Genomic DNA, 22,659 nt, shown 5'->3' on the forward strand with positions numbered 1-22,659 from the left:
GAATTCCCACTTGTGGAACTGTCCTCACAGTTCTGCTTTAGGGTTCCAGTGTTGTTGTCTGTCTTAACATGTTTCAAGGAGCTCGTTTTGCATTGCCTTCTGATGTTACCTGTGCTGGAAGAATGGAAGGAGGAGTGATGTGTAAGTTTGTAGAGGTCAGAGCAATAATGAGAGCAAAACAAAAGTATGAATGTCAGCAAATAATGTCTGCGGCTGCCTGCCAAGAGTATGCCAAGCTCTGTCTAGCTGCAAACTATCAATTAGATCTTGAACTGCATTCCAGACAGAGGAACTGAGTTCAATTTCTCAATATACATCCTGAACCACTGCAGAAAGCGAGGGATAATGCTTGGGTTCCAAAAGGTTAAGTACCTTGCTTCTGCTGGAGATCCCAAATGAGCAATAGAGAAATTATCTGCTCTGATATTTGCAAAACGCTCCAGAGATATATATGGGGAAACACTTTTTCTTGTTTATTTTTTAATTTGAAATGTCACCTATTTGAATTGTCAGTTGTCAAGTGTTATTTAGAACTTTCATTTTCCTTTTTGTGGGGAATAGTAACCTAGAAACTCTGTTTCTCATTCTACTTTAGGAGGAATTTATTGCATGTAGCATTAAACATTCTTGATGGTTTGGGCATGAGGTATAGCAGAGCAGTAGAAGCTTAAAACTTCTATATTCCCCTGGCAATCTTTCTGTTGTCTCTTCAGGCATATTTTTCAACTGCGGAAACTCAATGGACTGGCCATCCTGAACTCCTCTATGAAATATGTGCATAGCATCTGAAGTCTTCAAGAGAGCTTCGAAATGTGCAGTTAGTATCACTTGCTGTTGAGGATTTTCTTCTTTTCTTCAATAAAACTAACTCAAAGCACATCAACTTTTCGGTCCCTTTTCAAAGTGTTTAAGCTTGTTTGTGTTTGCTTTAATAAATGATGTTGCCTTTCTTACTGGCTAGTTCCTTGCTGGTTAATCATTGACCAATGGCTCATCTAGTCTGCTTTCTTGTTTGGGTCCAGTAACCACTGTATTAGAAGAAAATAGAAGTAAATTGTCAGTTGTCACTTTGAAGAATCCTCGCCCCCATGCTGTCCTCTGGTTGCTAGGTTATAATTCAGTATCGCATGTCTGATATCACTTCACACTTTGCTTAAGCGTTAAACCTCATACTTAATTGCTTAAATATATTGGTCTTAATTTCACTAAGTGCTCGATCTTAGCAATAACTCATGACAATGAGGTTTGTGTATGAATTATGGACTATTTTTGTAGCATTACACTTGCTGTCTTTGTAAATTTAATGGGATCCCTTTGCCCTTTACTTTTGTGTGGACTAAGAACAGTAGTTGACCTTACTGATCTTAAGTACTTTCTCATGGCCCCTTGTGTTCATCTCTAATCTCCTCCACAATTATTTGTTTTTTAAACAAGAACACAAATGGCACATCCTTCTAGCATCTGTGCCTGCTGGAGAGGTCAAAAATTAATTACTACTACTGACAAAAATAATTTGAAAAGAAGGCAGTAATGCATTGCTCTTACCTTTTATGTGTTCTTCCAAAAGGCAGCTTAAGACACATGAATGAGAAGTTGTTCCAAAGAGCCTGCTTTCTGCATTAAAGCATAGCAGCTTTGTTGCCGAAGTTCATTGTCAGCTGTAAAACAAAGCCTTAGAATCAAGGCAGAGCACTAGGAATGCAGATTAATCATCTGTGAATAAAAATCCACAGCTTTAGTTGGTGTGTACGATGCTTCTGGAAAGCATATCTATTGAGGACTCTGGTGTGGTGCTAACAGAACAGCAGCTATAGTAGTGCTGGCAGAAGACTGTCAAATTTAATGAATAGCCTCTTCACAAATAAACAGGTGCATGTAGACACAAATCTGTACCAAATGCTTGTATAACTTGGGCTAGACAAGGACTTTTGCCATAAATACCATACTTTGTTTCCTGTGTTCAAAACCAAGGCAAGAAAAAGAATATATTAAATTTATATGAAGAAGCACAGGCCAGTCATCTTTGACTTTAAAATGGCTCTTCAATTTGCCTCCTTGACACCTGTGGGTGTTTATTCTGTATGTAACCTTGTCTCTTCAGAACAGTGGTTGACAAATTATATATCATCCTTTTCAAAATAGCAGCTGAATCATCTTCCTACTTCAGAAGCAGGAAATTGTCTTGCACTTGGTTTTTCTCCCCTCACGGTGAAAAGTATACAACTGATAATCTCACTGTCTTTCTTTAAGCTCTTACCATTAAGTTACACACTGCCTACACAAATATGTAATAAATACTATGTGTAGTGTTCAAGTCCAAATAAGATCTACACTCTCAACCTGACAATCACCAAGCATTGTCTTAAAGAAAAAGCTTTATTGAATCTTATGTTTACAGAGGCAGGATATCAGAGGGGAACAGCAGGTGTAATGTGTCACCAAAAAATTACAGGAGAGTCAAAATGATGTTAAAAGCCTACAAGCTAAAGATCTTCCTTGGTTTTTACTAACAAACTGGGTTTTGCTTAATGGGACTTTTCACATACCAGTTGCTATTATCCCCAGAAGAAAATGGTGATCAGTAAGAGAATTCCTTCTAACTTCCTTCTGCAAAAAGTGTGTGAGAATTCATTTGTCTTCCTCAAAAAGAATTACTATTGCAGAATTTTTATGAGCACACCAGGTTACCAGCAGGAACTGTTGCCATTTGGGGATGGGAAGTGGACCTGAGCAATCAAGCAGTTACAAAAGGGGTATTGACCTTATGCAAGCCATAGTCCTATTTGAAGAACAAAGAACCTACCAGTAGATGCTAGCTGGGAGTCACCATGGGTTTATGGATCACTTTTGTAGCATCTTTATACTTTAAACAGTTGCAGCAGATTTTATGGTTCAGGAATTTGTCTTGACCAATACTTGGGTAGTAAAACTCGTGACAGTCTGTGGGGAGAGACCCATGCCTCAAGTACTATGAGTGTACTACTACAGTTTCTAGTAGAATTATTCCTTTATTTAAAATTGTAAAGTTTCGTGCTGTTCAGTCGTAAGAGTACCAGATCTGATATCTATGCTGATGTATCATGCTACTTTCTGTCTGTCAAACAATGTGATATGGGTTGAATTGCAGATCACAAACTGATCACAGTACCTAGGATGCAAAATAGCATATCTGTTCTAATCTGGGTGACACAGTAACACAGACTTAGCCTCACTATTAGCTGTGCAAAGACAAGACCAGGCAATGGTTAGACTGTCAACCAGTAGAGGAAACAGAACACAACTTGGAGATGTGGAACTTCTGGAAATGGAGCCTTTTTTGAAAGTGTTTAATGTGTTAGCTAATGTGACAAATTAGTGTGTGCTGTCTTTGGGCAGAGGCACTGATTAAAATTAGGGTCTTGTGTGTTAGGTGCTGTACAAGTGCAAGTCAGGATAACTTTCCTTTGCAGACAATTTACAGAGTGGGGAAAAAGATGAAGTGACCTGACCTTAGTTACTCCATTCAGGTGAGCGACATGGCTAGGACTGGAAATTATATCTGTCAGCACCTTATCTGTTGTATTATCTACTAGACTACACTTTATCAATTTGCTGAAGGATGGATAATGGCTTATTGTTATTTCCCTCAAGAGCAATCACCTCGTCCTCGGTGTCTGTTGCAGTGCGTTTCTGAGCTGTTATGCTATTTATCTGACTCTTGCTTATTTTTTAATGTATGATTTCCACTGTACTCACAACAGTTATGGCTATGTAATAATGTTCTGTCTTATCTCCTTAAGCTGCTTTGCTCTAAATTTTCTGTCTCTGTGAGTTTCTCTTATTTGTGTGTGTGCAGGTGCTTGGTGCTAAAAAGATTCCTGATGTATGCTACTTACTGTCTTCAGGTGAATATTTGCAAGGACACTAGGGCCTTATGGTTAAAGGTGAAAGGAGGTGTAACTGCAACTTTGCCTAAGAAGCCTCTGGTCTCTTTTTTTGTTATTATGAAAGTTTAAATTGTGTGCTTGTTAAGCATTTGTCATGCTTGTTCTTCCGCTGTGGTTTTCATTCCTGTCTCATCAAATGGTCAGGCTGCTCTGAGCTGGATGGGGTTAGCTGCTGTACTGTAATCTGCTTCTATTAAGTGTGTATTGGCTTTTCCCCACGTCTCTTGAATTAAGAATGCACTTTGCCAATGCTTGTGGTCGTGGGGAAGAAAGGATCCAGCAGGCTTGATAGAATGATAGAAGCAGCACCACCAGCAGCCTTCATCCATGGCCTAACCCCACCTGGAGGGTCACGGGGACAGAATGTCCTTCTTATTTGGGCTCACAGAGCCAAACACCTACATAAATGGATTGCTTTAGTGAAGTGTCTCCATCTGACGTCCGGACTGATCCCTGTGTATGTTTATCTCAGCATAAACAAACAAAACCTTCTGACCCTTATTGGGTAGAGTTAGAATTATAGAATTACAGTATAGTTCAGTTGGAAGGGACCTCCAACAATCACCTAGTCCAACTGCCTGACCACTTCAGGACTGACCAAAAGTTAAAGCATGTTATTAAGAGCATTTTCCAAATGCCTTTTAAACACTGACAGGCTTGGGGTATCAACCACCTCTCTAGGAAGCCTGTTCCAGTGTTTGACCACCTTCTTGATAAAGAAATATTTCCTAATGTCAAGTCTGAACCTCCCCTGACTCAGCTTTGAGCCATTCCCATGTGTCCTATCACTCGATCCCAGAGAGAAGAGATCAGCACCTCCCTTTTCACTTCCCCCCTTCAGGAAGCTGTAGAGAGCCATGAGGTCACCCCTCAGCCTCCTTTTCTGCAAGCTAGACAAACCCAAAGTCCTCGGCCGCTCCACATAGGCCATGCCTTTCATCCCTTTCGTCAGCTTTGTTGCCCTCCCCTAGGTGCATTCAAGGACCTTAACATCCTTTAAAAATGATGGGGCCCAGAACTGCACACAATACTCAAGGTAGCATTTTAACTTTTTGTTCAGAGATAAAGAACTGCCTTGCATAGGCAACCTCTCATGTTACAATCACGTTTTCCATCATTGTCATGCATGTGAACATACTCTCTTCTTTTCTTAAAGATCAATTGATTCCAATTGGTGCATACTTTTTTTTTTTTTTTTTTTTTTCTTCCTTGGAACAGATTATTGGTTGCTGTCTGGCCTAAGCTCTTATAAAGTAACCCAATACTCTGACCTTCTGGAACAAACACAGCAAATACCCATTGCTAAGAGGCAGCAGTGACTCCTTAGCAAGCTGCTTCCTGTCTGAATATACTGTTACTGGGGTGACTCAAGAGCTGCTTCACAAGATGCAGGAAAAATTCCCCATCTTTATTCTGGTTGCAGCTGGACTAATGGATTTATCTGGTGAGTGATGTGTTTTGTTCTAATCTTAATTGCACTCTTTCTGCCTTCTTTTCCTCTATTATCAGTGAGCAGAAAGACTATGCTAAATATTGTGCCATCAGTCTCAGGTGTGTGACAACAATGAGATGAAGGAGCAACTTCTCTCTGTGCTCCTTCATCTTGAGCTGTAAGGCTTGAGATTTGGTTTAAATGGTTTCTGTGGTGGGAGTATTAGTGGCCCCAGATCAGGACACAGCTGTGCTACTTACCCAAGCAAAGAGACAGTTCATTCCCCAAATAATATATTGTCTCCTTCTGATGGGGGGAAGCAAAGGAAAAACAGTCACTTTTCACAGAGTAGGTCCATAGCAGAACTGAGGATCAAACTCGTGTCTGCTGAAGCCTTGTTCAGAACATACTTTTCCAGGAACCACTGTTTATGACATTAAGCATGGACTCCTCTCTTCACCGTGCAGTAAGACATTATTCTGCACTTTCTTTAGGAACAGCTGTCCTGCCAAGTATTTCTGACAGCATAAAATCAATGATGAGTTTATAATGCTGTCATGCCTCCAACGAGTTCCTAGGGCTGCTGTCACTCATTGCAGGGAATCAGTCAGTCTGTTTTCTACCTCTTATTGTGTGCCTGTGAGCATAGCCTGCAGGTGTACATTAAATTTAGTTGGCTAATGAAAGCAGTCTTGTGTCTTCAGGCAGACTATTCTCTTCAGTAGAGATAAAATTGAGGGGTGGTAGTGTCAAAGAATTTTCCACCTAATTAGTAATTCTGTTCTTTTTGTGGGTTTTGTTTGTTATGTTTTTTAAATTACCTTATGCCCCTGCAAGGTGTACTTGTGGATACTTACACCACTTTCTTTATACAAGACCTTGATTCAGTAAGTGCACGTCATTATAGACAGATCAGTTGTGTTGGTTAGCTGGGTTGGGGCTAAACCATGGGAGTTCCATTTTTTTGTACAAAATGACAGTTCAAAATATTTTAACATTCCAGTCTCCATCATCCATTAACTTCCATTTCTTTTGTAGCAATATATCAGCTGTTTGGGTTCCCTTATATCAGCTTACCCTGCTCACTGTTGACTGAAAGTAGTACTGGTTTTCCAAATGACCGCGGAGTTGTTGTAATCTCCTCTTAAGGCACTACACTTGGATGCCAACCCCAGGAATTTCATTTGAAGTGAAACTACTAAACCTCTTCTTTGCCTTTGTCAAAAAACACAATTTAAATGTATAACACTTAAATGCATAATCGCTTTTTAGCTTTTAGATAGATGTATTTGCTGGCAGGTGCCTAAGGGAAACTTCTTATAGTTTTTGGAGAGGAAAGCACATTAATATTTTAGTTGATGGTTTGGAAAGTATATTTGGGAATGTCAACCTTCTGAATGTGAAGACAGAAAAAAGTAAAATGTGTGGATAAAACAATAGCCTTTTAAACTGTAGGTCTGTCTGTTTAAATGACAAAGTGTCTGCTTTTCATTTGAGAAGTAGAGAAGTGACTATGTTCTGTCTGCTCTGTGTCACTTCCGCAAAACAAACCACCTTTGCCCTGCCTGGACACCCAGTATGAATCAGAAAACTCATCATAGGACTGGGATATTGGGGGAGGAAGTGGTTAAAGAGAGCCAGGTGAGTGAGCTCATTCGTGTATGTATTAATCTTACTTTGCTATTATAGAGCTACCAGCCTTTCCTCAGGCAGCCTAAGGGTTTCATTCTCCCTGCATCTTCAGCTGTCATTTATATCCTTGTACAATCCTCTCTGGCTGGTTAATGCTTTGCATCAGTATGGCAGGAGTACGAAGTGTCATCCTTCATATGACACTGAATATAAACAACAGAGGATCAGATATATAGCAGCTGGCTGTAAGAATGGCAGTGCCAGAGCTGCCCATCCTCCCTCCTGTATGGTTCTGAATGGGGCAAGTGGCCACTTAACTTTCCACTTCCCTCAAAGTACCAAAGTGCTGCTGCAAGCTGTTAAAAGGTCGTGTACAACTGAATAGGCAAAGGGCTTGTTTTCTGTTCATTAGGTGCCTCCAGGAACAAACATCATGTCAGTGAAGTATTAGGCCTCATCTTTCCTGGAGAAGCCCAGCCAAGAGCTGAAAGCAGCCCAATGCCCAGTGAAGTCTTTTCCATTAAGGAAGATAATTCAGATGAGGTGATCTTTAATTTTCAGAGTCCAGCAGTTGCTCCCACCAATGAAATAACAGATAACTTCATTCCTGTCCATACAGAGACAGCTGCAAAAAGAACAGCTCTGCTGCCTAAGGAGTTTGTTAGAAACTTGGAGGTGCACACAGAAGCAGCAGCTTTAAAACTCCAGGATGGACATGCATTTCCTAGCAAGCTCTTGAGTAGAATAAGCATTCCTGTCTCCACACAAGGATCACAGGCTACCACACATCTGGAACAGCCAGACAGGTCACTGCGAGTAAAATCGGAAAATATCACTGAGGCTGGTTTCAGTCCTACCAGCTCTAGCACTGGGCTGCCCCAGCCCATTCTCAGTGGAGGGACACATCAAGACTCCCCCAAGTTTACAGCAGTCTTTTCCATTCCTGTTATCAAGCAGATGGAGGTGCCAAGTCCTAAAACATCTCTTCTGAGTTCAACGGTAAATTTTCATCCTCCAAGAAAAGAAATAGCAGCATCTCTGTTTCCCATCAGAGTAAAGATTGCTCTTGAAAGTGCAAGGGTGGATTGGTTACCAACAGGAACGCCTCCCACTAGCAAAAGGCCAAAAGACACATATCCACAAGTCCAGCCTGACAGCAAAGTGGGTGCAACACCTGCATACCTGAAGAAGACTCAGAATACGGATACTAAAATTACAACTTCTGCATTTCTGCAAAAGCCAACTTCAGGGGACCCTGATACAGTCTATTCAAGAATGACACAAAGTGCTATTCGGTTTTCTCCTACTTTATCTCTGACGCAAGAAACAACAGGCAGGAAAGCCAGAAACTCAACAACAGCTGTAATAAATGGTTCTGGACACCCAACCCAGATGCCTGCTCTTCAGACAATCCTACTAGGCAACGTACATTCTTCTTTATTGATGCATCTGGAAGCTCTAGTTCATGATGACTTACATCCATCACCATTTCAAGGGCCCTTTAGCACAACTGGTAGACAACAGCCCCTCTCTTTGTCCCGGACTCTCAACTGTACTGAACAACATGTTTCCCAAGAAACCATCAAGAGCTCTCAAGAAATCACAGTTCCAGTTTTGCAAAGAGATACTGACCATTGGATGATGACAAGTAAACCTGAAAAATCCAGATTCCCTGAGAGCCCACAAGCTTCTGCTAATTCATCCTCATTACGCCAGTCATGGATTTCCACATTAAAACTTTCCCAAACTACTAAAGAGCTAAAAGGAGAAACATCTGCACTCTTTCCAGGTACATTTACCTTTAAGAACGCAGCCCTTCAACCTGTAAGCACTTTTGATTCTGTTCATGCAGGCCTTCAGCCACCAGGTACATCTTTTCCTACTTATGTTGGATTGCAGCTAACGGGCATCCCCACCTCTGCTGAGAAAGGACTTCACATACCAACTTCGTCCATGTCTACTGGTTCTGGGTCTCAGCTTCAAGGCATTTCTGCCCATCCTGTATCTCAGGAAGCCTTCCCTATGATGCTGCAGATGAGCACAGTGGAAGACTCCAAGAGAAAGAAAAGTCTCCCACAAGAGATAGGTAAAACTGGTTCTCCCGCACTGACTCCACAAGCCAGCCCAGTCGCCAGCCCCTCTGGACCACATGACAATGGGAAACAGCAAGTTCCACTTCACAGCTTTGCCTCTTCAGCCTCCCAGATCCAGCAAACTGGCAGCCTGGCAGCTTTTGCTTCAAAACCGCCCTCATTCCATGCACAGGGAAGCCAGTCCAGCTCAACAACAGCACATCCTGAAACAGCGGTGCCCAGTGTTTCTGATGAGATCCCAGCATATCTGGCACGAGCACTAGTGCAGCAGCTCGGTATGTCACATGATGCAGCTACTGAAAACCTCAGTGCTTTTAGAGGTGATCGACTTACAATGCTACCATCATCCCCATACTTGTCCTTTCTGCTCAAAAGTACTAATGGCATGATATGCCTGCAGCCTGTGCAAGGTTCCCCTCTACCTACAAAATTCTCAAATACCAGTGTTGCGGGTCTGGTTTCCATTCAGCAAATCCTGGCAGCATCAAATTCTTCAGCGCTGGACCTTACAAACTCACAAAATCTGAGTCCTTCTACCTTAATTCTGGTTAAGCCTATTTTTATCCTTTTGCCCACTGACAGACCAGATTTACAGTCGGTACCCTTTCCTGGGGGTGAAGATGACCACAAAACTACCCTCTTGTTCACAAACAAGCAAGATATGAATTTGGGTACCCCTGAAAGCAGCCATGATATCCCAATGAAAACTAGTTCCTCTTATCCCACTAGTAAGTCTCTGAGGCCTGAAACTACTCTCTCCACTACGTCTAACCAACAAGCAGAGAAACCAGAAGTAACTTCTCAGCCAGTGCTAACTAATCCTAATTATACGGCCACCACTAGTTTGTTTCAAGCTATTACCTCAGCGTCAAATCATTTGCTGGACCCACAGATGAGGATTAGCACTACGGTGCAGGCCATGCATCTGCACAGGCTGCCTGAAAGGATGCAGGTACCTGCTCCCAATTCCCAAGAGGCCAAGGGGACTGATTTGCTTTTACTTAGCACTATGTTAGCACAGCCTTTCACCTCCACTGTGCCACCATTAGTGGTGTCTACAAAGCATAGTCCCCGTATTTCCCCCAAAGTGTTTTTCACCACTAAAAAGCCACGTTCTTCTTCTGTAATTCCTTTACTATCAGAAAAGAGACTCACTGATTTTCAAACACCTGCCCAACCTCCGTTTACTATCACAGGGACTGTGGTTCAGGTTCAGCACAGTAAGAAACTAATGCTGCAAACTACCAGCCATCACCAAGGCTTAGCGACCACACTCTCCTCTGTCCCTGCACAGCGCACAGAGTGTTTGACATTGCGCTCAGCTAGACCCATAAAATACCCATCAAAGATGTTCACAAGCATCGTGCCTTTGCAGTCCACATCGCAAAGTCTCTTAAGTACTGAGTCACTTCAAAGGCTGCCATTACAAGTTCAGTCTGTAGCTAGCACATCATCAGCTTTCTCAGCGCTTCCAGCTAGAAATGATCACAAAGATTCAGCAGCAGACAGCACAGCCTGTTCAGAAGGAGTCACAGTGTGTGCTAAAACAGCACAAACCCGCACCATTTCTATAGAAGCTGATATTACTAAACATTTGGAATTTACTCCCATTGTACCGAAGCCTTTTATAATGACAGAGACACCAGCACATACTCTGTTTTCAACAAAGGTCCAAATGAAAACAACAGTTTCTGGGAAAATTCTGGCTACGATTACCCATCCAAGGATGTATACCAAATCTCCTGCAAGCCCATCTTCACCTGTATCTACATGCATTCCCCTACTATCAGCCATGAAACATGATGAAATCCATCCAGCCCCTACTAAACTGTTCTCACAGGCCAACATGGGAGAAAATACAAAGCCAAGTGAAATCAGCACAAGTGCAAGAAAAATAGGAACTGGTAAATTCTTGGGAACAAGTGTGTCTCTGTCAGCCATGTTTAACACAAGGACACAGCAACCCCTGACAGCAGTTCTTGGGAGTAAGGTTGTTTTAACTGCAGTACAACCATCTGTGTCTGCAGGATCTATTACTGCTCTTGAGAGACAGCCTAAATTGCCACAGACCGCATCACAGTCTCCATTAGCAGTGACTTCTCTCTCTGCAGCTATGAATGGTTATATTGCTACTTCACTTAAAAAGAAAAAAGTGTTTGTTCTGCCAACATCAACTATCCAATCCAATCCAAGCATAGTGCTGCCTACAATTGCCAGAGAGAACAAATCAACTGTGGTCTCTACATCAGTGGGGAAGAGTGAGGATATGTTAGTGAAAGGAGATGCAGCCGCCACTAGCCAGCTGCCCACTCAGGCACCCATGTCTTCGTCACATCAGGCATCAGCAAGACACTCTTTGGAGAAGTTATCACTGGAAGATAACATTGAACTTGAGACAGGTCATTCCAGCCCTGACACAGTTATGCATGCTACTGGGCCATTTACAACAAAAGCATTTTCTGTCTCTGCTAATAGGCTTGTAAATAAGGTCACCAATCAGTCAGCTGTCTTCAATAAAGTAGCTATCAACGATGCTGAGATGCTGCTAGCCAAAGATCTAATCCAGTTCCTTCCAACTCTAGAAAGCCCCTCATATTCTTCTCAGAGTCTGGTAGTGCTTACATCACAGGGGAATTCCTTGCTGGGTGTTGCAAACACTGGACAATCTGAGAGTCTGTTCTTGAACACAGAAGCAGAGAAGATGCTTAGAACAAATGAAGTAACAGAAGAAACAGCTGAAGGCTTAGTAACTGTTCTAACGCTGCTGGATTCAGAACCCAGTGCACTGCTGAGTGAATCACATCAGAGGAGGGTTTTGCAGTCAGATGCCACCATTCTGAATGGGTAATTATGTCAGTGTAGTTGCTGTTGCATATTTATGCTGTGTGATTTAAGAACGGGGGTTAATATCCCAATTGCTCCATGGGCTCAGTAATACGGATATGCGGTATTATGGGTTTAAAAACAAAGGGAGTCTTTTCACATTTCTGATATTAATACTGTCCTTCAAAACTTTTCACAATAGCCTTTGACTCTCTACCTCTCTTCCCAAAAACAATTGACTTGCAATTTTTCAAGTGGGAACATTTGATATTGCTCAAGTGACCAAATGCGCTAGCAAAGAAGGTAGATATTCTCACACAGTAAAGCAGTTCCAAGTTCCCCTCAGTTCAAATGATTTGACTGTGCAGAGAGGCAGGAGATGGTTCTGATCATGGAAGGCTCTGTCATGCCAGGGTCTACATGTTGTTCATTTGTTTCAACTTACTGTTTGGTCTCACTGAGGAAACAATCTAATGCTGTTTTGTTCCTAACAGGCTATAGAGCCTGGCTGGCCCTCAGCTTTTTTTCCTTCTTTCCCTAAAGCCTTGCAGTTGTGACTGATGATGTCTGTGGCTCCGGTAACTACACCGTGCAGATGAGCCTGCGCCCTGCTGCAGAAGCAAGCCCTGAGGTTGAAGTGCACCCTGAGGTGCCTTCCCAAGAGACTTTCCTGGCTTTAATCGCTGTGCAGAGTAACAGCAGCCAGCCTGTGATCCAGATCCAGTCGTGCTGTGTGACGCCTTCCGCCAGCCCAGGGGGACCGGGCGCGGTGTGCTGCCTGTTCCACAGGTCAGACATAGAGCTGCAGGGATGGATGTGTCTTCACACGCAGCTCTTGGGGCTGTGATCCTTAAAGGACCCTCTCTCTTGTGTCCTGTGGCTGCAGTTTGATCTCTTTGGAGTTTAGAGTAAGCTCAAAGCAGCGAGAATGAGCTCTGCTCCCTTAGCTGTCTTGTAATTGATACTAATGCCTTGATAAGACAACCCTTGGAAAAAAATCTCCCTTCACCCTTTGATTTATGTAAATAAACGGTCCTGCTTCTCCACGCCGTGCTGTCGCAGATATCAGGTTTACAGCATCCTCCTGCCCTTCCTGCTAGGGGATGGCACAGCCTAGGAGCAGAGCAGTCCAAGGATGGGAGCCAGGCTTCTCCACAGGCCTCCATTTCCCCATCAGCATGTCTTGCCTAACCTGTCAGGGTTGAGCACAGGGAAACTGAAAGATTCATTAGCTGATGTTTGTAAAACCACAGGGGCATGAAATGTGTGTTAGAAGTGCTACACGTTATTGTCATCATTAAAAGACCTTTCGGATTCGCCCATATCGGCTATAGCAGGAGATCACCTCTGCAGTGCTTCTGAATTTGTCCAGGTTAAGGAATGATTATTGCACTACAGCAGCCATTTTAATGGTTATAGCAAAACCAACTTCTAAGAAACAATTGTGCTGCTCTAGGACTGTGGCTTCCACAGCAGGGACAGGTACAGCCTGAGATGCTGACATTTGTGGATTTTTGTTTGATGCTGTAGATGCAGGTACCTGGCTTAGAACTTGTGCAGACCTGTGTCAGCAGATTCCCCTCTTCCCTGCCTTTAGTCAGGAAGAGCTGGAATTCAAAACTGTTTGCCATTTGTCCTTGCCAGGTTGCCATTTGAATGCAGACATATCCAGTTACTGCAGAGCAGTAAGTCCAGAGCTGCTAGCTTCACCATCCAGCTGTTCCAGATGCTAAATCACTCGGTGGCCTATTTGCACTGTGAGCTTAAGGTCTGTCTGCGTGGCAAAACAGGATGTGAACAGGTACGTGAGACGAGTCCACTCTCACTGCTCTAAGGAACTTTTGGAAAGATTTGGTGCTTCCAGCAAGTACAGTTGATTCAGTAAAGAATCTTGATTGCAGATTATAGAGCACCACTTTCTTCCAGCTCATACAGTTCTTTCTTAATCTCCTGCATACTCTGTGTCTCCTGAAGCCCAGCTGAATTTCTATTCTCGAATAACCTAACTGAGCTCACAGTACTTTATCTTCACTTTATGACCACAAACAATTTACTGTTGCTTTGTGTAATCTGCATAAGAAGCATATCAACAAATAAGCAAGTAGCAACCTTCTAGGAGAATCACAAGGAAAAGGCTCAGCAGAGCTATATAAATTTGCGTTGTAGAATTACACGAAAGGGCTCAAATCTATCTCTATATTGGATTGTCCTGGGTCTGCGATATGGAAGTTTTAAGGCTTCCACAAGCTTGGAGGGCTCAGGGATAAGGCTTCTGTGAAACACTTGGCACAGTGTCTCATACGTAGCCATAGGATATGCTGTGGATTTAAAAGGCACAGCACTACAGCAGTAGTGCAAAGAAGTGATTGAGAGGGATGTAGAAGAGAGATTCTTGAAAGTTTGAGTGGTTGAACTGCACAGTAGAGCTAGAAAAGCTCCAAAAATTCAGCCAGTCAGGCTGAGCTTGCTTTTAAGAAGCTTTGGCAGGAATTAGAAAATCAGTTGCATGAGCACGTGGAGGATGAATGTCTGCATCTTGCATATGTCCCGCTTGCTCTAACAGTACTTCCTGGTCTGCAGACACATCTGTTGGGCCTAAAAAGAGAGTTGGACTCTCTGGGAAAGAACTCAGCCATCTCTTTACCAGTCACCACATCAGGATCATCCCATATCTCGTCAATCCTTTTGTTAAAAGTCTGGAAGATCAGTTAATGATATGAAATGGTAGCACTAGGTGCTAATTCCTAGGGAAAAGGAATCGGGGAATAGAGATTTACATATGGACTAGTCCAAGCAACTCCCTTTTTGGAATGTCAGCAAAGCTGGACAAAGACTGAGTCTGAGGAGACCTGCGTTGTGATTGCTGTGGACTGCACAGTGCAGGAGATTCTGTTCAGGTGCTGCCTGTACGCTTTCAAATATTCTTTGTATGTCTTTTGCAGGACTGCTTTGAAAGTGTGGAGCCACTTCTCCAGCGAAGTGACAGGAACAGCTATGGAAACCTGCACAACCTCATCTCATTTGGTCCGGTTTTGAGGATGAAGAACAGGTTTCTGTATAAACCTGTGGAAGGTGAGTCTCCTGGTTTTTTTTCTTCTCTCTCTGTGTGTCTCACTTGCAGAAGCTTCTGTTCAACTTTTCCTGCTGTAAGAAAAGCAGTACACTTATAAAACTTTCTTGACAGCCATCTGGTATGACTAGATTATATCCCAACAACTCCTCATCTTTGTTTTGGTCATCCTAAATCCCAAACATGATCAGTATCAGATCTGATAAGACTTTCAGACAGGAGACACAGCCAAATGTATCCTCTGCAGGAACTGAAGCTTTAGAAGGAGGAGAGGGGAGAAAAATAAGGCAGAATGTCCTCTAGCTGAAAAGAATTTTCCTGTATGTTACAGTATTTTGGGAAACATGTTGACTGAGGATGAGGAATGTAGTTAAAATAATTGTGAGAGATATCCACTAACTATTTCCTTCAAGTTTCTGGGTTTTAGGTGAGATGAGATGGGAGGAATCAGGGTACAGGGACCTTTAATTTTTATTTTTTCTGTTAGCTTTGCAGCTTTTACAATGAAAGAGCAACGCAGTCATTTTCTGTACTAAGCTTAGGGAAGAGTCTCCATATTTAGAGGTAGTTATCTCATACAGCAAGAAAACACCATCCACAGGTAACTGAACAAAAATCTAACTTAGGAACGTTAGGTGCAGAATGAGGTTGCCCATGAGTCAGGAGCATTTTCTTTTTTCTTTCTCTTCATAGGTGAAATACAGCAGCTGGTTAATGTTAATTAGATATTGTCCTGTTATTAGAAAGGAGTGACACTGAACCTGGCACATCATGAGCATGAGAGACTTCTTAAATCCACTGGCACCATCCCTGAGAGTCATCTAACTTCTTATGTCTTTACTTGTTTATACAAAGAATATTTACTGCTTGGATCTTATGGCAAAGAAAGTAGCATGTTTGAAAAGGCACAACCCATTCAGAATACTCTATGGAAAGAAATTTAACCATACCTGCCCGGCATGATATAAAGATGAATGGGAGTTTAACTTTCTCTCTCTTACCCCTCCCTCTCTTAATGCTGTTCACTGCTTGATTATTTCTTTCTTTATTTCCAGGTCCTGATTCTGCAATGTTGGTACCCATTCTGCTGGGATCCCTTACTGGCTTTGCTGTCTTGGGCAGTGCTTTCATAAGCCTTTGGCTGTATAATAGACAGAAAACAAAAAACACACGCTATCCACAACTTGGAGAAATTTATGGCCTGTGAGCTACAAGCAGCTGACTGGTCCAACAGATCCCACGCCACTGCTACAATGATCAGAAAAGCAATTGATTTTGCATTGCACACTGTACTGCTTTTGTAGAGCTTCTGCTGACCCAGGGAGCAAGATATCCAATCTCTGCTTTAAGCATATCTGTCGTTCCTTTATTTCCTTCTGCATGAGTAAGCCCACAAACTGCAGAGTAGAAAAAAAATTGTAGTAGTGGTCCTGCTATAAGGGAGAGCAGAGCTTAAAATGCAGTATGTGCAAGCACCAGCACACAGTCTGTTCACAGGAATGGGAGAGCAGACAGGAAATCAGGGTGCAGAAGATCCACATAAAATAAAGCACTGTAGACTAGAGCCGTGCCATCAAGGAGAATGGATTGTTAGGAAAAATGACAAAACCCAAGTCTAGTGATTGGGAATGCAGACAGGACCCAAGAGCTCCAGAGATCTAGCCACTCAGCTTTACAGATTTCCTCATGTCTAGAGAGCGGAGTGCCTTTATTCTTTTGCTTTACTCATGTTACTGTTTTCTCACTTTCAGTGGAAGCAAGTTTCTACTAACTGCCTGTTGGTAAAATCCACATAGTATGAGAAAGTTAAGAATGCAAAAGCTTTATCCATAAGGCTGAATTTGGGAGCACATAAAAAGAACTCACCATGCTCAAATTCTAGGTCCAGTTTCTTTACTGTTGTTGCCAGAATGCAGGCAGGAAAGGGGCCATTGCCAGAGCACCTTGTGTTAAGTGCAATGGAGAAGTAGCTTGCACTTCCACCTGGATCTGTCTTGCTCCAAGAATTTCTTCAGATCTGATACGTAGCTAAAAATTCCAGGTCAATGGCAATTACCCTTCAGAAATACTAATTATTATTTTGTATTGCAGTAGCACTAAGGAAACCAGCACCATATGGTATATGCCATTGACTTACCTACAGAGACAGTCCCTGTGCTAAGTCGTTAAAGACCTACATGCAGAAGACCCACATGAGTGTCACTGAACCCTTTTTACAGCTGGGGAATCAAGGCATAAAGCAACTGAAAGCATGTGCACATCAATACTCTGATAGAGCCGTGAAGAAGTTCAGCTCTCCTGTGCCCTGACCCTGCTCTTTAACCAAAGGACTGTTCTCTTTCCTGAAATAAGTTTGTGAACAGGGTCTTTGAGACAGGCAAGGTGATGTGTGTTCAAGGGGATGGTCACAGCCCTTTTGGCTACAGTAATCAAGCATCTCGGGGAAGGGGTATTCAGCAATTGTTGTTTTGAGGTGCTCGAGCAGCGTCTGCACTTGTTGCCAATCTGGAAAATGTGGCCTACCTCTCGTTGGACCTAACACTGTGTGTTACCGCAGTGCCTCTTACAAACGTGGTGTGGACTTCAAGTGCCTGCACACATTCTAAATGCAGAAATCCCTGTTAATGAAGACCAAGCGCCTTCCTGTTCTGCATCTGGGTAATGAAACCTCATTTTAAAAACTGGAGCCTCTCTTTGCTAGGGTCCTGTGAGACTGGGCTTGATCTCCTTACTGATGCCGATTCAATTTTCCTACTCTTGCTTGTCTTTGCCCAGCACCTGGTACTGGTGGCGACTGTATCAAGTACACTGGAAGAGGGAGGAACCGAACTATTTCCCAAGGGTCGTGGACAGTTTGAGCACTGAAAACCCTCTGCGCAGGTGCTCAGTCGCTATGGGAGGGTGGTGTGTGTCGAGCTGCCAGTGCCAGGGGTGCACTCGGTGGGGCCCCGGCCGTGTGTGCCAGCAGACTCTTTCCTGAGTAGCTAATACCGACAGTAATCACAAGTGGTACTTCTGTTACTAGATTCCAAAGGCCACTAACTGGTCCTAAAAGACAGCTGTGCCTCCGGTAGTGCATTAATAGCTTCAGCAGATGTAACTGCTGATGGAGAACTCCGGAAACAGACCGAGTTGCTGGAATTTGTACGATTATGCTCTGGAAAGGCATCAATAGCATGGTGGATAGTAATAGGTCTTTCTTTTAACAAATGTTAAAGACTCCCAGACCTGAGGTCATTGCTGATGCTGTAGCGACTCCCAGATTGCCCTAGGTAATTCGCGGCTGCACTCCCAGATTGCCCTAGGTAATTCACGGCTGCCGCGGACACTAAGGAGTACCACCAGATAGTTCTGTTAGACTCTTCTACCAGGAAGTAATTCTGCAGCTGGAAAATCTGCTCCTGAATTCTCCCAATGGACCCCCCACCCCCCCGAATCTTCGGGAATGAAATGAAAACCTCCTAGCAGTAGGTGCAAGAGTCCGGTGGAGCCGAAGGAGGGTCTGTCAGATACGGACCCGTGCCGTGAGTTGCCGACAGACTCTGTCGCCTCTGCCACCGAGCGCTGCGTCCCCGCGGAGCCGGGTGGGCGCCGCCGCATCGCGGGGAGCGGGTCCGACGCCGGCGGGAGCCGCCGGAGCTCCGCCGCGGGCCGGCGCCGTGCAGACGGTCCCCGCTGCGGGGCGGGCAACGAGGCGCGGGGGCTGCGGCGGGCGCGGGGCGCGTGCTCCCTCCCCCGGGCGGCGCGCGGGCGGCGCGCGGGGCCCGGGGCGCGGGCGGGGGGCGGGCGGGAGCAGCCGTCGCGCGCTGGGGCGACCAACGGTCGTGCGCGTGTGTGAGGGGGAGAGCGACCGCCTGAGGGGAAGGGGAGCGGGACCCGCCTGGGGAAGGGGCGGCTGGGCGGGCGGGGGTCGGCGCCGCCTGGGGAGGGTCCGCGATCGCCTCGGGGCGGGCGGGGGTCGGCCATCGCCTTCGTGGGGAGGGTCCGCGATCGCCTTCGGGGCGGGCGGGGGTCGGCCATCGCCTTCGTGGGGAGGGTCCGCGATCGCCTTCGGGGCGGGCGGGGGTCGGCCATCGCCTTCGTGGGGAGGGTCCGCGATCGCCTTCGGGGAGGGGTCTGCGAGCGCCGTGGGGAGGGCTGGGGCTCAGGCGCCGTCCCGGAGAGGCGCGGTCAGCCGTCGCCGCAGGGGGTGCGGAGGGTCCAGCCCTCGCCGGGAGCGACCAGGAGCCCGGAGCGGCAGAGGGACCTACGCACTCGTCCCTGCAGGGAGCACCGGAGCATCAAGTCGGTGAGAAAAGCCTATTTCCAATTTTTATTTCCGGGGGGTAGGGGGTAGGGCATAGGGGGTAGGGGCGTCGGGTGGTGCTGTGGAGAGCTCCCTCCGGGGGTCGGGTGGTGCTGTGGAGAGCTCCTTCCGGGAGCCGGCGTCCCTCTCAGTCCCGACCGCGTCCTCCTGCCTTTGCAGCAGCTGGTGGAGCAGGCAGAAGAGGCATCCATCGTGTGGCACCGCGAGGCAAGAGTGAGCGAGAAGAGGAGCGGAGGAAGCCCGGGAGACTGAAGTGGAGGAAAGAGAAAGGCACTCTGGGCAAAGGGACCTCCATGTCACTGGGTTGGGCTCACACAAGGGCGTCACCAGCACCTTTGGTGCCCTGGCTGGCTTTGCCCTGGGCGACCTCCCTGTAACCAGGGCTCGGGTCTTTGCTTTTGCTGGTCTTTTGCCATGTTGCCCCATGGTTAGGCTGCCCAGAGAGAGGGACAACCTTGTAAGGAGGGTGAGAGCCGCTAGCCAGGCCGGCCAGCCCATAAATCGGGCGTAGGACAGAGCCTCAGGCTCCGTGGGGCTTGTTGGGAGTGCTGAGCCGAGGGGGGCTGCCCTGTAAGTAGGGCAGTGCGCGTCCCCTGCACTCAGTGGGAGGCGCTGGGATGGACCCCTTGTAAGCAAGTGGGTGTCACTGGTCCCAGCCAGAAAGAGAACTGCGGGGGAAGGTGGGAGGCTGGGAAGAAGGGGCCCTCTCCGGGTATTGGGTCATGCCTGCAAGCGGGGCCCAGGTCCTGCCTGGGCAGCCCTGGCATTGGGAAGCCCTTTATTAAAAGTCCTTGACCTGGGCCTCTGCCCTGGAAGCAGGGCTGGGGCCTCCGCTTTTTTGCCTCCCTCCGGGTCGCTGAGCACCATCTCAGTGGCGAGCTGAGCCCGGGGGGGTAGAGGGTAGGAGGGGGGAAGGGTAGCCAGGGGTCAGGGAGCGCTGTGGGGACCTCCCTCCAGGGGCTGGCATCCCTGCCTCTGCCTGACTGCGCCTTCCTTCCTTGGCAGCAGCTCCTGGAGAAGAAATACAAGGCATCGTATGGAACTGCGAGGCAGGAGCGAGCGAGAGGAGGAGTGGCAGGCTGAGGAGAGGGAGGTGTTCTGGGCAAAGGGGCATCCCTGTCACTGAGGCTGTTGTCACACAACAGCATTGCCAGCATTGCGCTGGGTGACCTCCCTGTAACCAGGGCTCGAGAGAGCGGCGACCCTGTAAGGAGGGTGAGAGCCGCCGTCTCCGCACCCGATGGGGGAAAGGGAGCTCTCTGGACCCCGAGCCCACCCTGTAAGCAGGGGAGGGCTGTTTCCCCGGCCCCCTCCTCTGGCCCCGGCGGCTTTCTGCCTGCCGGCGGCCTGCCCAGCGTGACCCCCTGGAGTCGGGGCGCGTCACAGTCTTTGTCCCTTGGCCACCCGTGAAGCCCCTTGGCGTGTTGAGGCCCCTGTGGCCTCCATGCAGCCCGGGGGGCGGGTCTGAGGCTCTCCTCTCCTGCTCGGCGGTAGGGATGGCACCCCAGACATTGGCTGCACAGGGCTCGCTCGCCCTTCTGGGAAGTTCTGTTTTTCCCTGTTTGTGTGTGTCTGTGTGTCTGTGTCTGCGTCCATGTGAGCGAGCGAGCGAGCGAATGAGCTTCTTGTTTAGGCCCCTGTTAATATTGCTGCAGCGTACTTAGCTTGAGCTTCCCAGGAGGGAAAGAGGGGCTCTGTGCAGCAACAGGGGGGTCCCCTCTGAGCCCGCGAGCGGAGGGAGAGTCCGGGCTTGCCCCTCCTTTCTAAGGACGGAGCGAAGCCGCTTAGCGGTAGAGCGGGCAACGCGACCTGCCTGTAGTCAGGGCCCGGGTCTCCCTGCCTGCGTGGCCGCCTGTCCTGCTGGCGAGCTGCCAGCGTGACAGCCCTGTACTCGGGGCGTGTGTCACGAGCCGTGGAGCCCTCTTGTCCCCAGGAGCAGCCCGACCTCCCCGTAAGCGGGGCTGGGGCGGCTGCTCTAGCCAGCCCGCAGGAACGAGCCCTCCCTCGCCCTTTAGCGGGCGCAGGTTGAGGAAGCGCTGTGCCGGAGGGCGCAGTTCCCGCCTTTGGCGCTGCTGCTTTTGGCTGGGGTGACCTCCCCGTAAGCGGTTGGGGTCGAGGTCGCTCCCTGGGCTCCTGAAGACGTGGTGTTGTGCTGCAGCCAGGCCGGCCGGCCCGTAACGCGGGCGCAGGTGGGAGCCTCGGGCTCCGCGGGGCTTGTTGGGAGTGCCGAGCCGAGGGGGCCCCCCTGTAAGCAGGGCGGTGCGTGTCCCCCGCGCTCGGCGGGAGGTGCTTGGAGGGGACCCCCTGTAATCAGGCGGGTATCTCCTGGCCCCGGCCTTTCAGGGGCAAAAATTTGGAAGTTGTGTCTTCTTAAAACAGAATTGGAATGGCTTCTAAGAATCTAGGGAACAGCACTGAGCCAAGTACCTCCCCTAGAGACATAAAAACCATCCAAAAAGCCCCAAGGATGCTCTTCTGTGACTACAGACCTGGTGACAGGGAGGTCCCTTTGCCCAGAGAGCCTTTCTCTTTCTCCTTCCTCAGCCTGCCACTCCTGCTCTCGCTTGCTCCTGCCTCTCAGTTCCACACATGACAGATGCCTCTTCTTGCTTGCTTGCTTTCTTCTCCAGGAGCTGCTGCCAAGGAAGGAGGGCGTGGTCAAGCACCAACGCCTCCGCTTGGAGGAGAAAGGGGTGCCGGCCCCTGGAGGGACCTCCCCACAGCGCACCCTGGTCCTCGGCTATCCTTCCCCCCTCCGCCCCCTACCCTCCCAGGCTCAGACATCTTAGACTCACTTTTTCTCACTGCCATGGTGCTCAGCAGCCTGGAGGCTTAAAGAGCAGAGGCCCCAGCTCTGCTTCCAGGGCCGTGGCCTAGGTCAAGGCAATAAAAGGGCTTCCCAGTGCCAGGGCTGCCCAGGCAGGACCTGGGCCCCGCTTGCACATCCTGGCATGTCCTCAATGCCCGGAATGGGCCCCTTCCTCCCAGCCTCCCGCATTTCCCAGAGGGAAATAGGACCAGGGCAGGGCAGGGCAGGAGATTTAAAGTGGCAAACAGCACTTGCAGGCCCCAGATAACAGCCACTTCCCAACCAGCTGCTCCGCATTGAAGCGGCAGCTTCTCCCAAGTGATGGGGAACCCACCTCAGGAAGTTCTTCTGCCCAAGCCCCCAAAACCCCCTGGGAAAAGCCCTTGCCAAAGTCACCTGCCACCGCTGCCGACTCACCTACCTCCAGGTCAGAAAGTGCTCAGCACTCTTGATAGTGCTCAGCTGGCAGCATGTGTGGGGTGACTACCCTGTTAGCGGGGTACAGGTTAGGGTGCCCCTGAATCGGAGAGAAGGAGCCTCCGTGGGCCTTTGGGACCAGGGCTGCCCT

General features: G+C 47.3%; 1 protein-coding gene across 2 annotated transcripts in view; it reads left to right on the forward strand.

Annotated features, from left to right (window-relative positions):
• The window catches only part of TTC12 (tetratricopeptide repeat domain 12), a 37,224-nt gene extending 20,372 nt beyond the window's left edge, over positions 1-16,852 (forward strand). Inside the window, exons 21-24 of one of the 2 annotated variants that reach the window (XM_075774473.1) lie at positions 12,450-12,695; positions 13,551-13,707; positions 14,849-14,978; positions 16,032-16,852. In XM_075774473.1, the coding sequence (XP_075630588.1) occupies positions 12,450-12,695; positions 13,551-13,707; positions 14,849-14,978; positions 16,032-16,183 (685 nt within the window). In that variant the 3' untranslated portion in view covers positions 16,184-16,852. Of the gene's footprint in view, positions 1-713; positions 877-12,449; positions 12,696-13,550; positions 13,708-14,848; positions 14,979-16,031 lie in introns of those variants that run through there. The other variant, XM_075774474.1, reaches the window with a different exon arrangement.
• Positions 16,853-22,659: the final 5,807 nt, after the last annotated feature.

This window comes from Balearica regulorum, chromosome 23 (assembly GCF_011004875.1).
Source record: "Balearica regulorum gibbericeps isolate bBalReg1 chromosome 23, bBalReg1.pri, whole genome shotgun sequence".
Classification (NCBI taxonomy): domain Eukaryota; kingdom Metazoa; phylum Chordata; class Aves; order Gruiformes; family Gruidae; genus Balearica; species Balearica regulorum.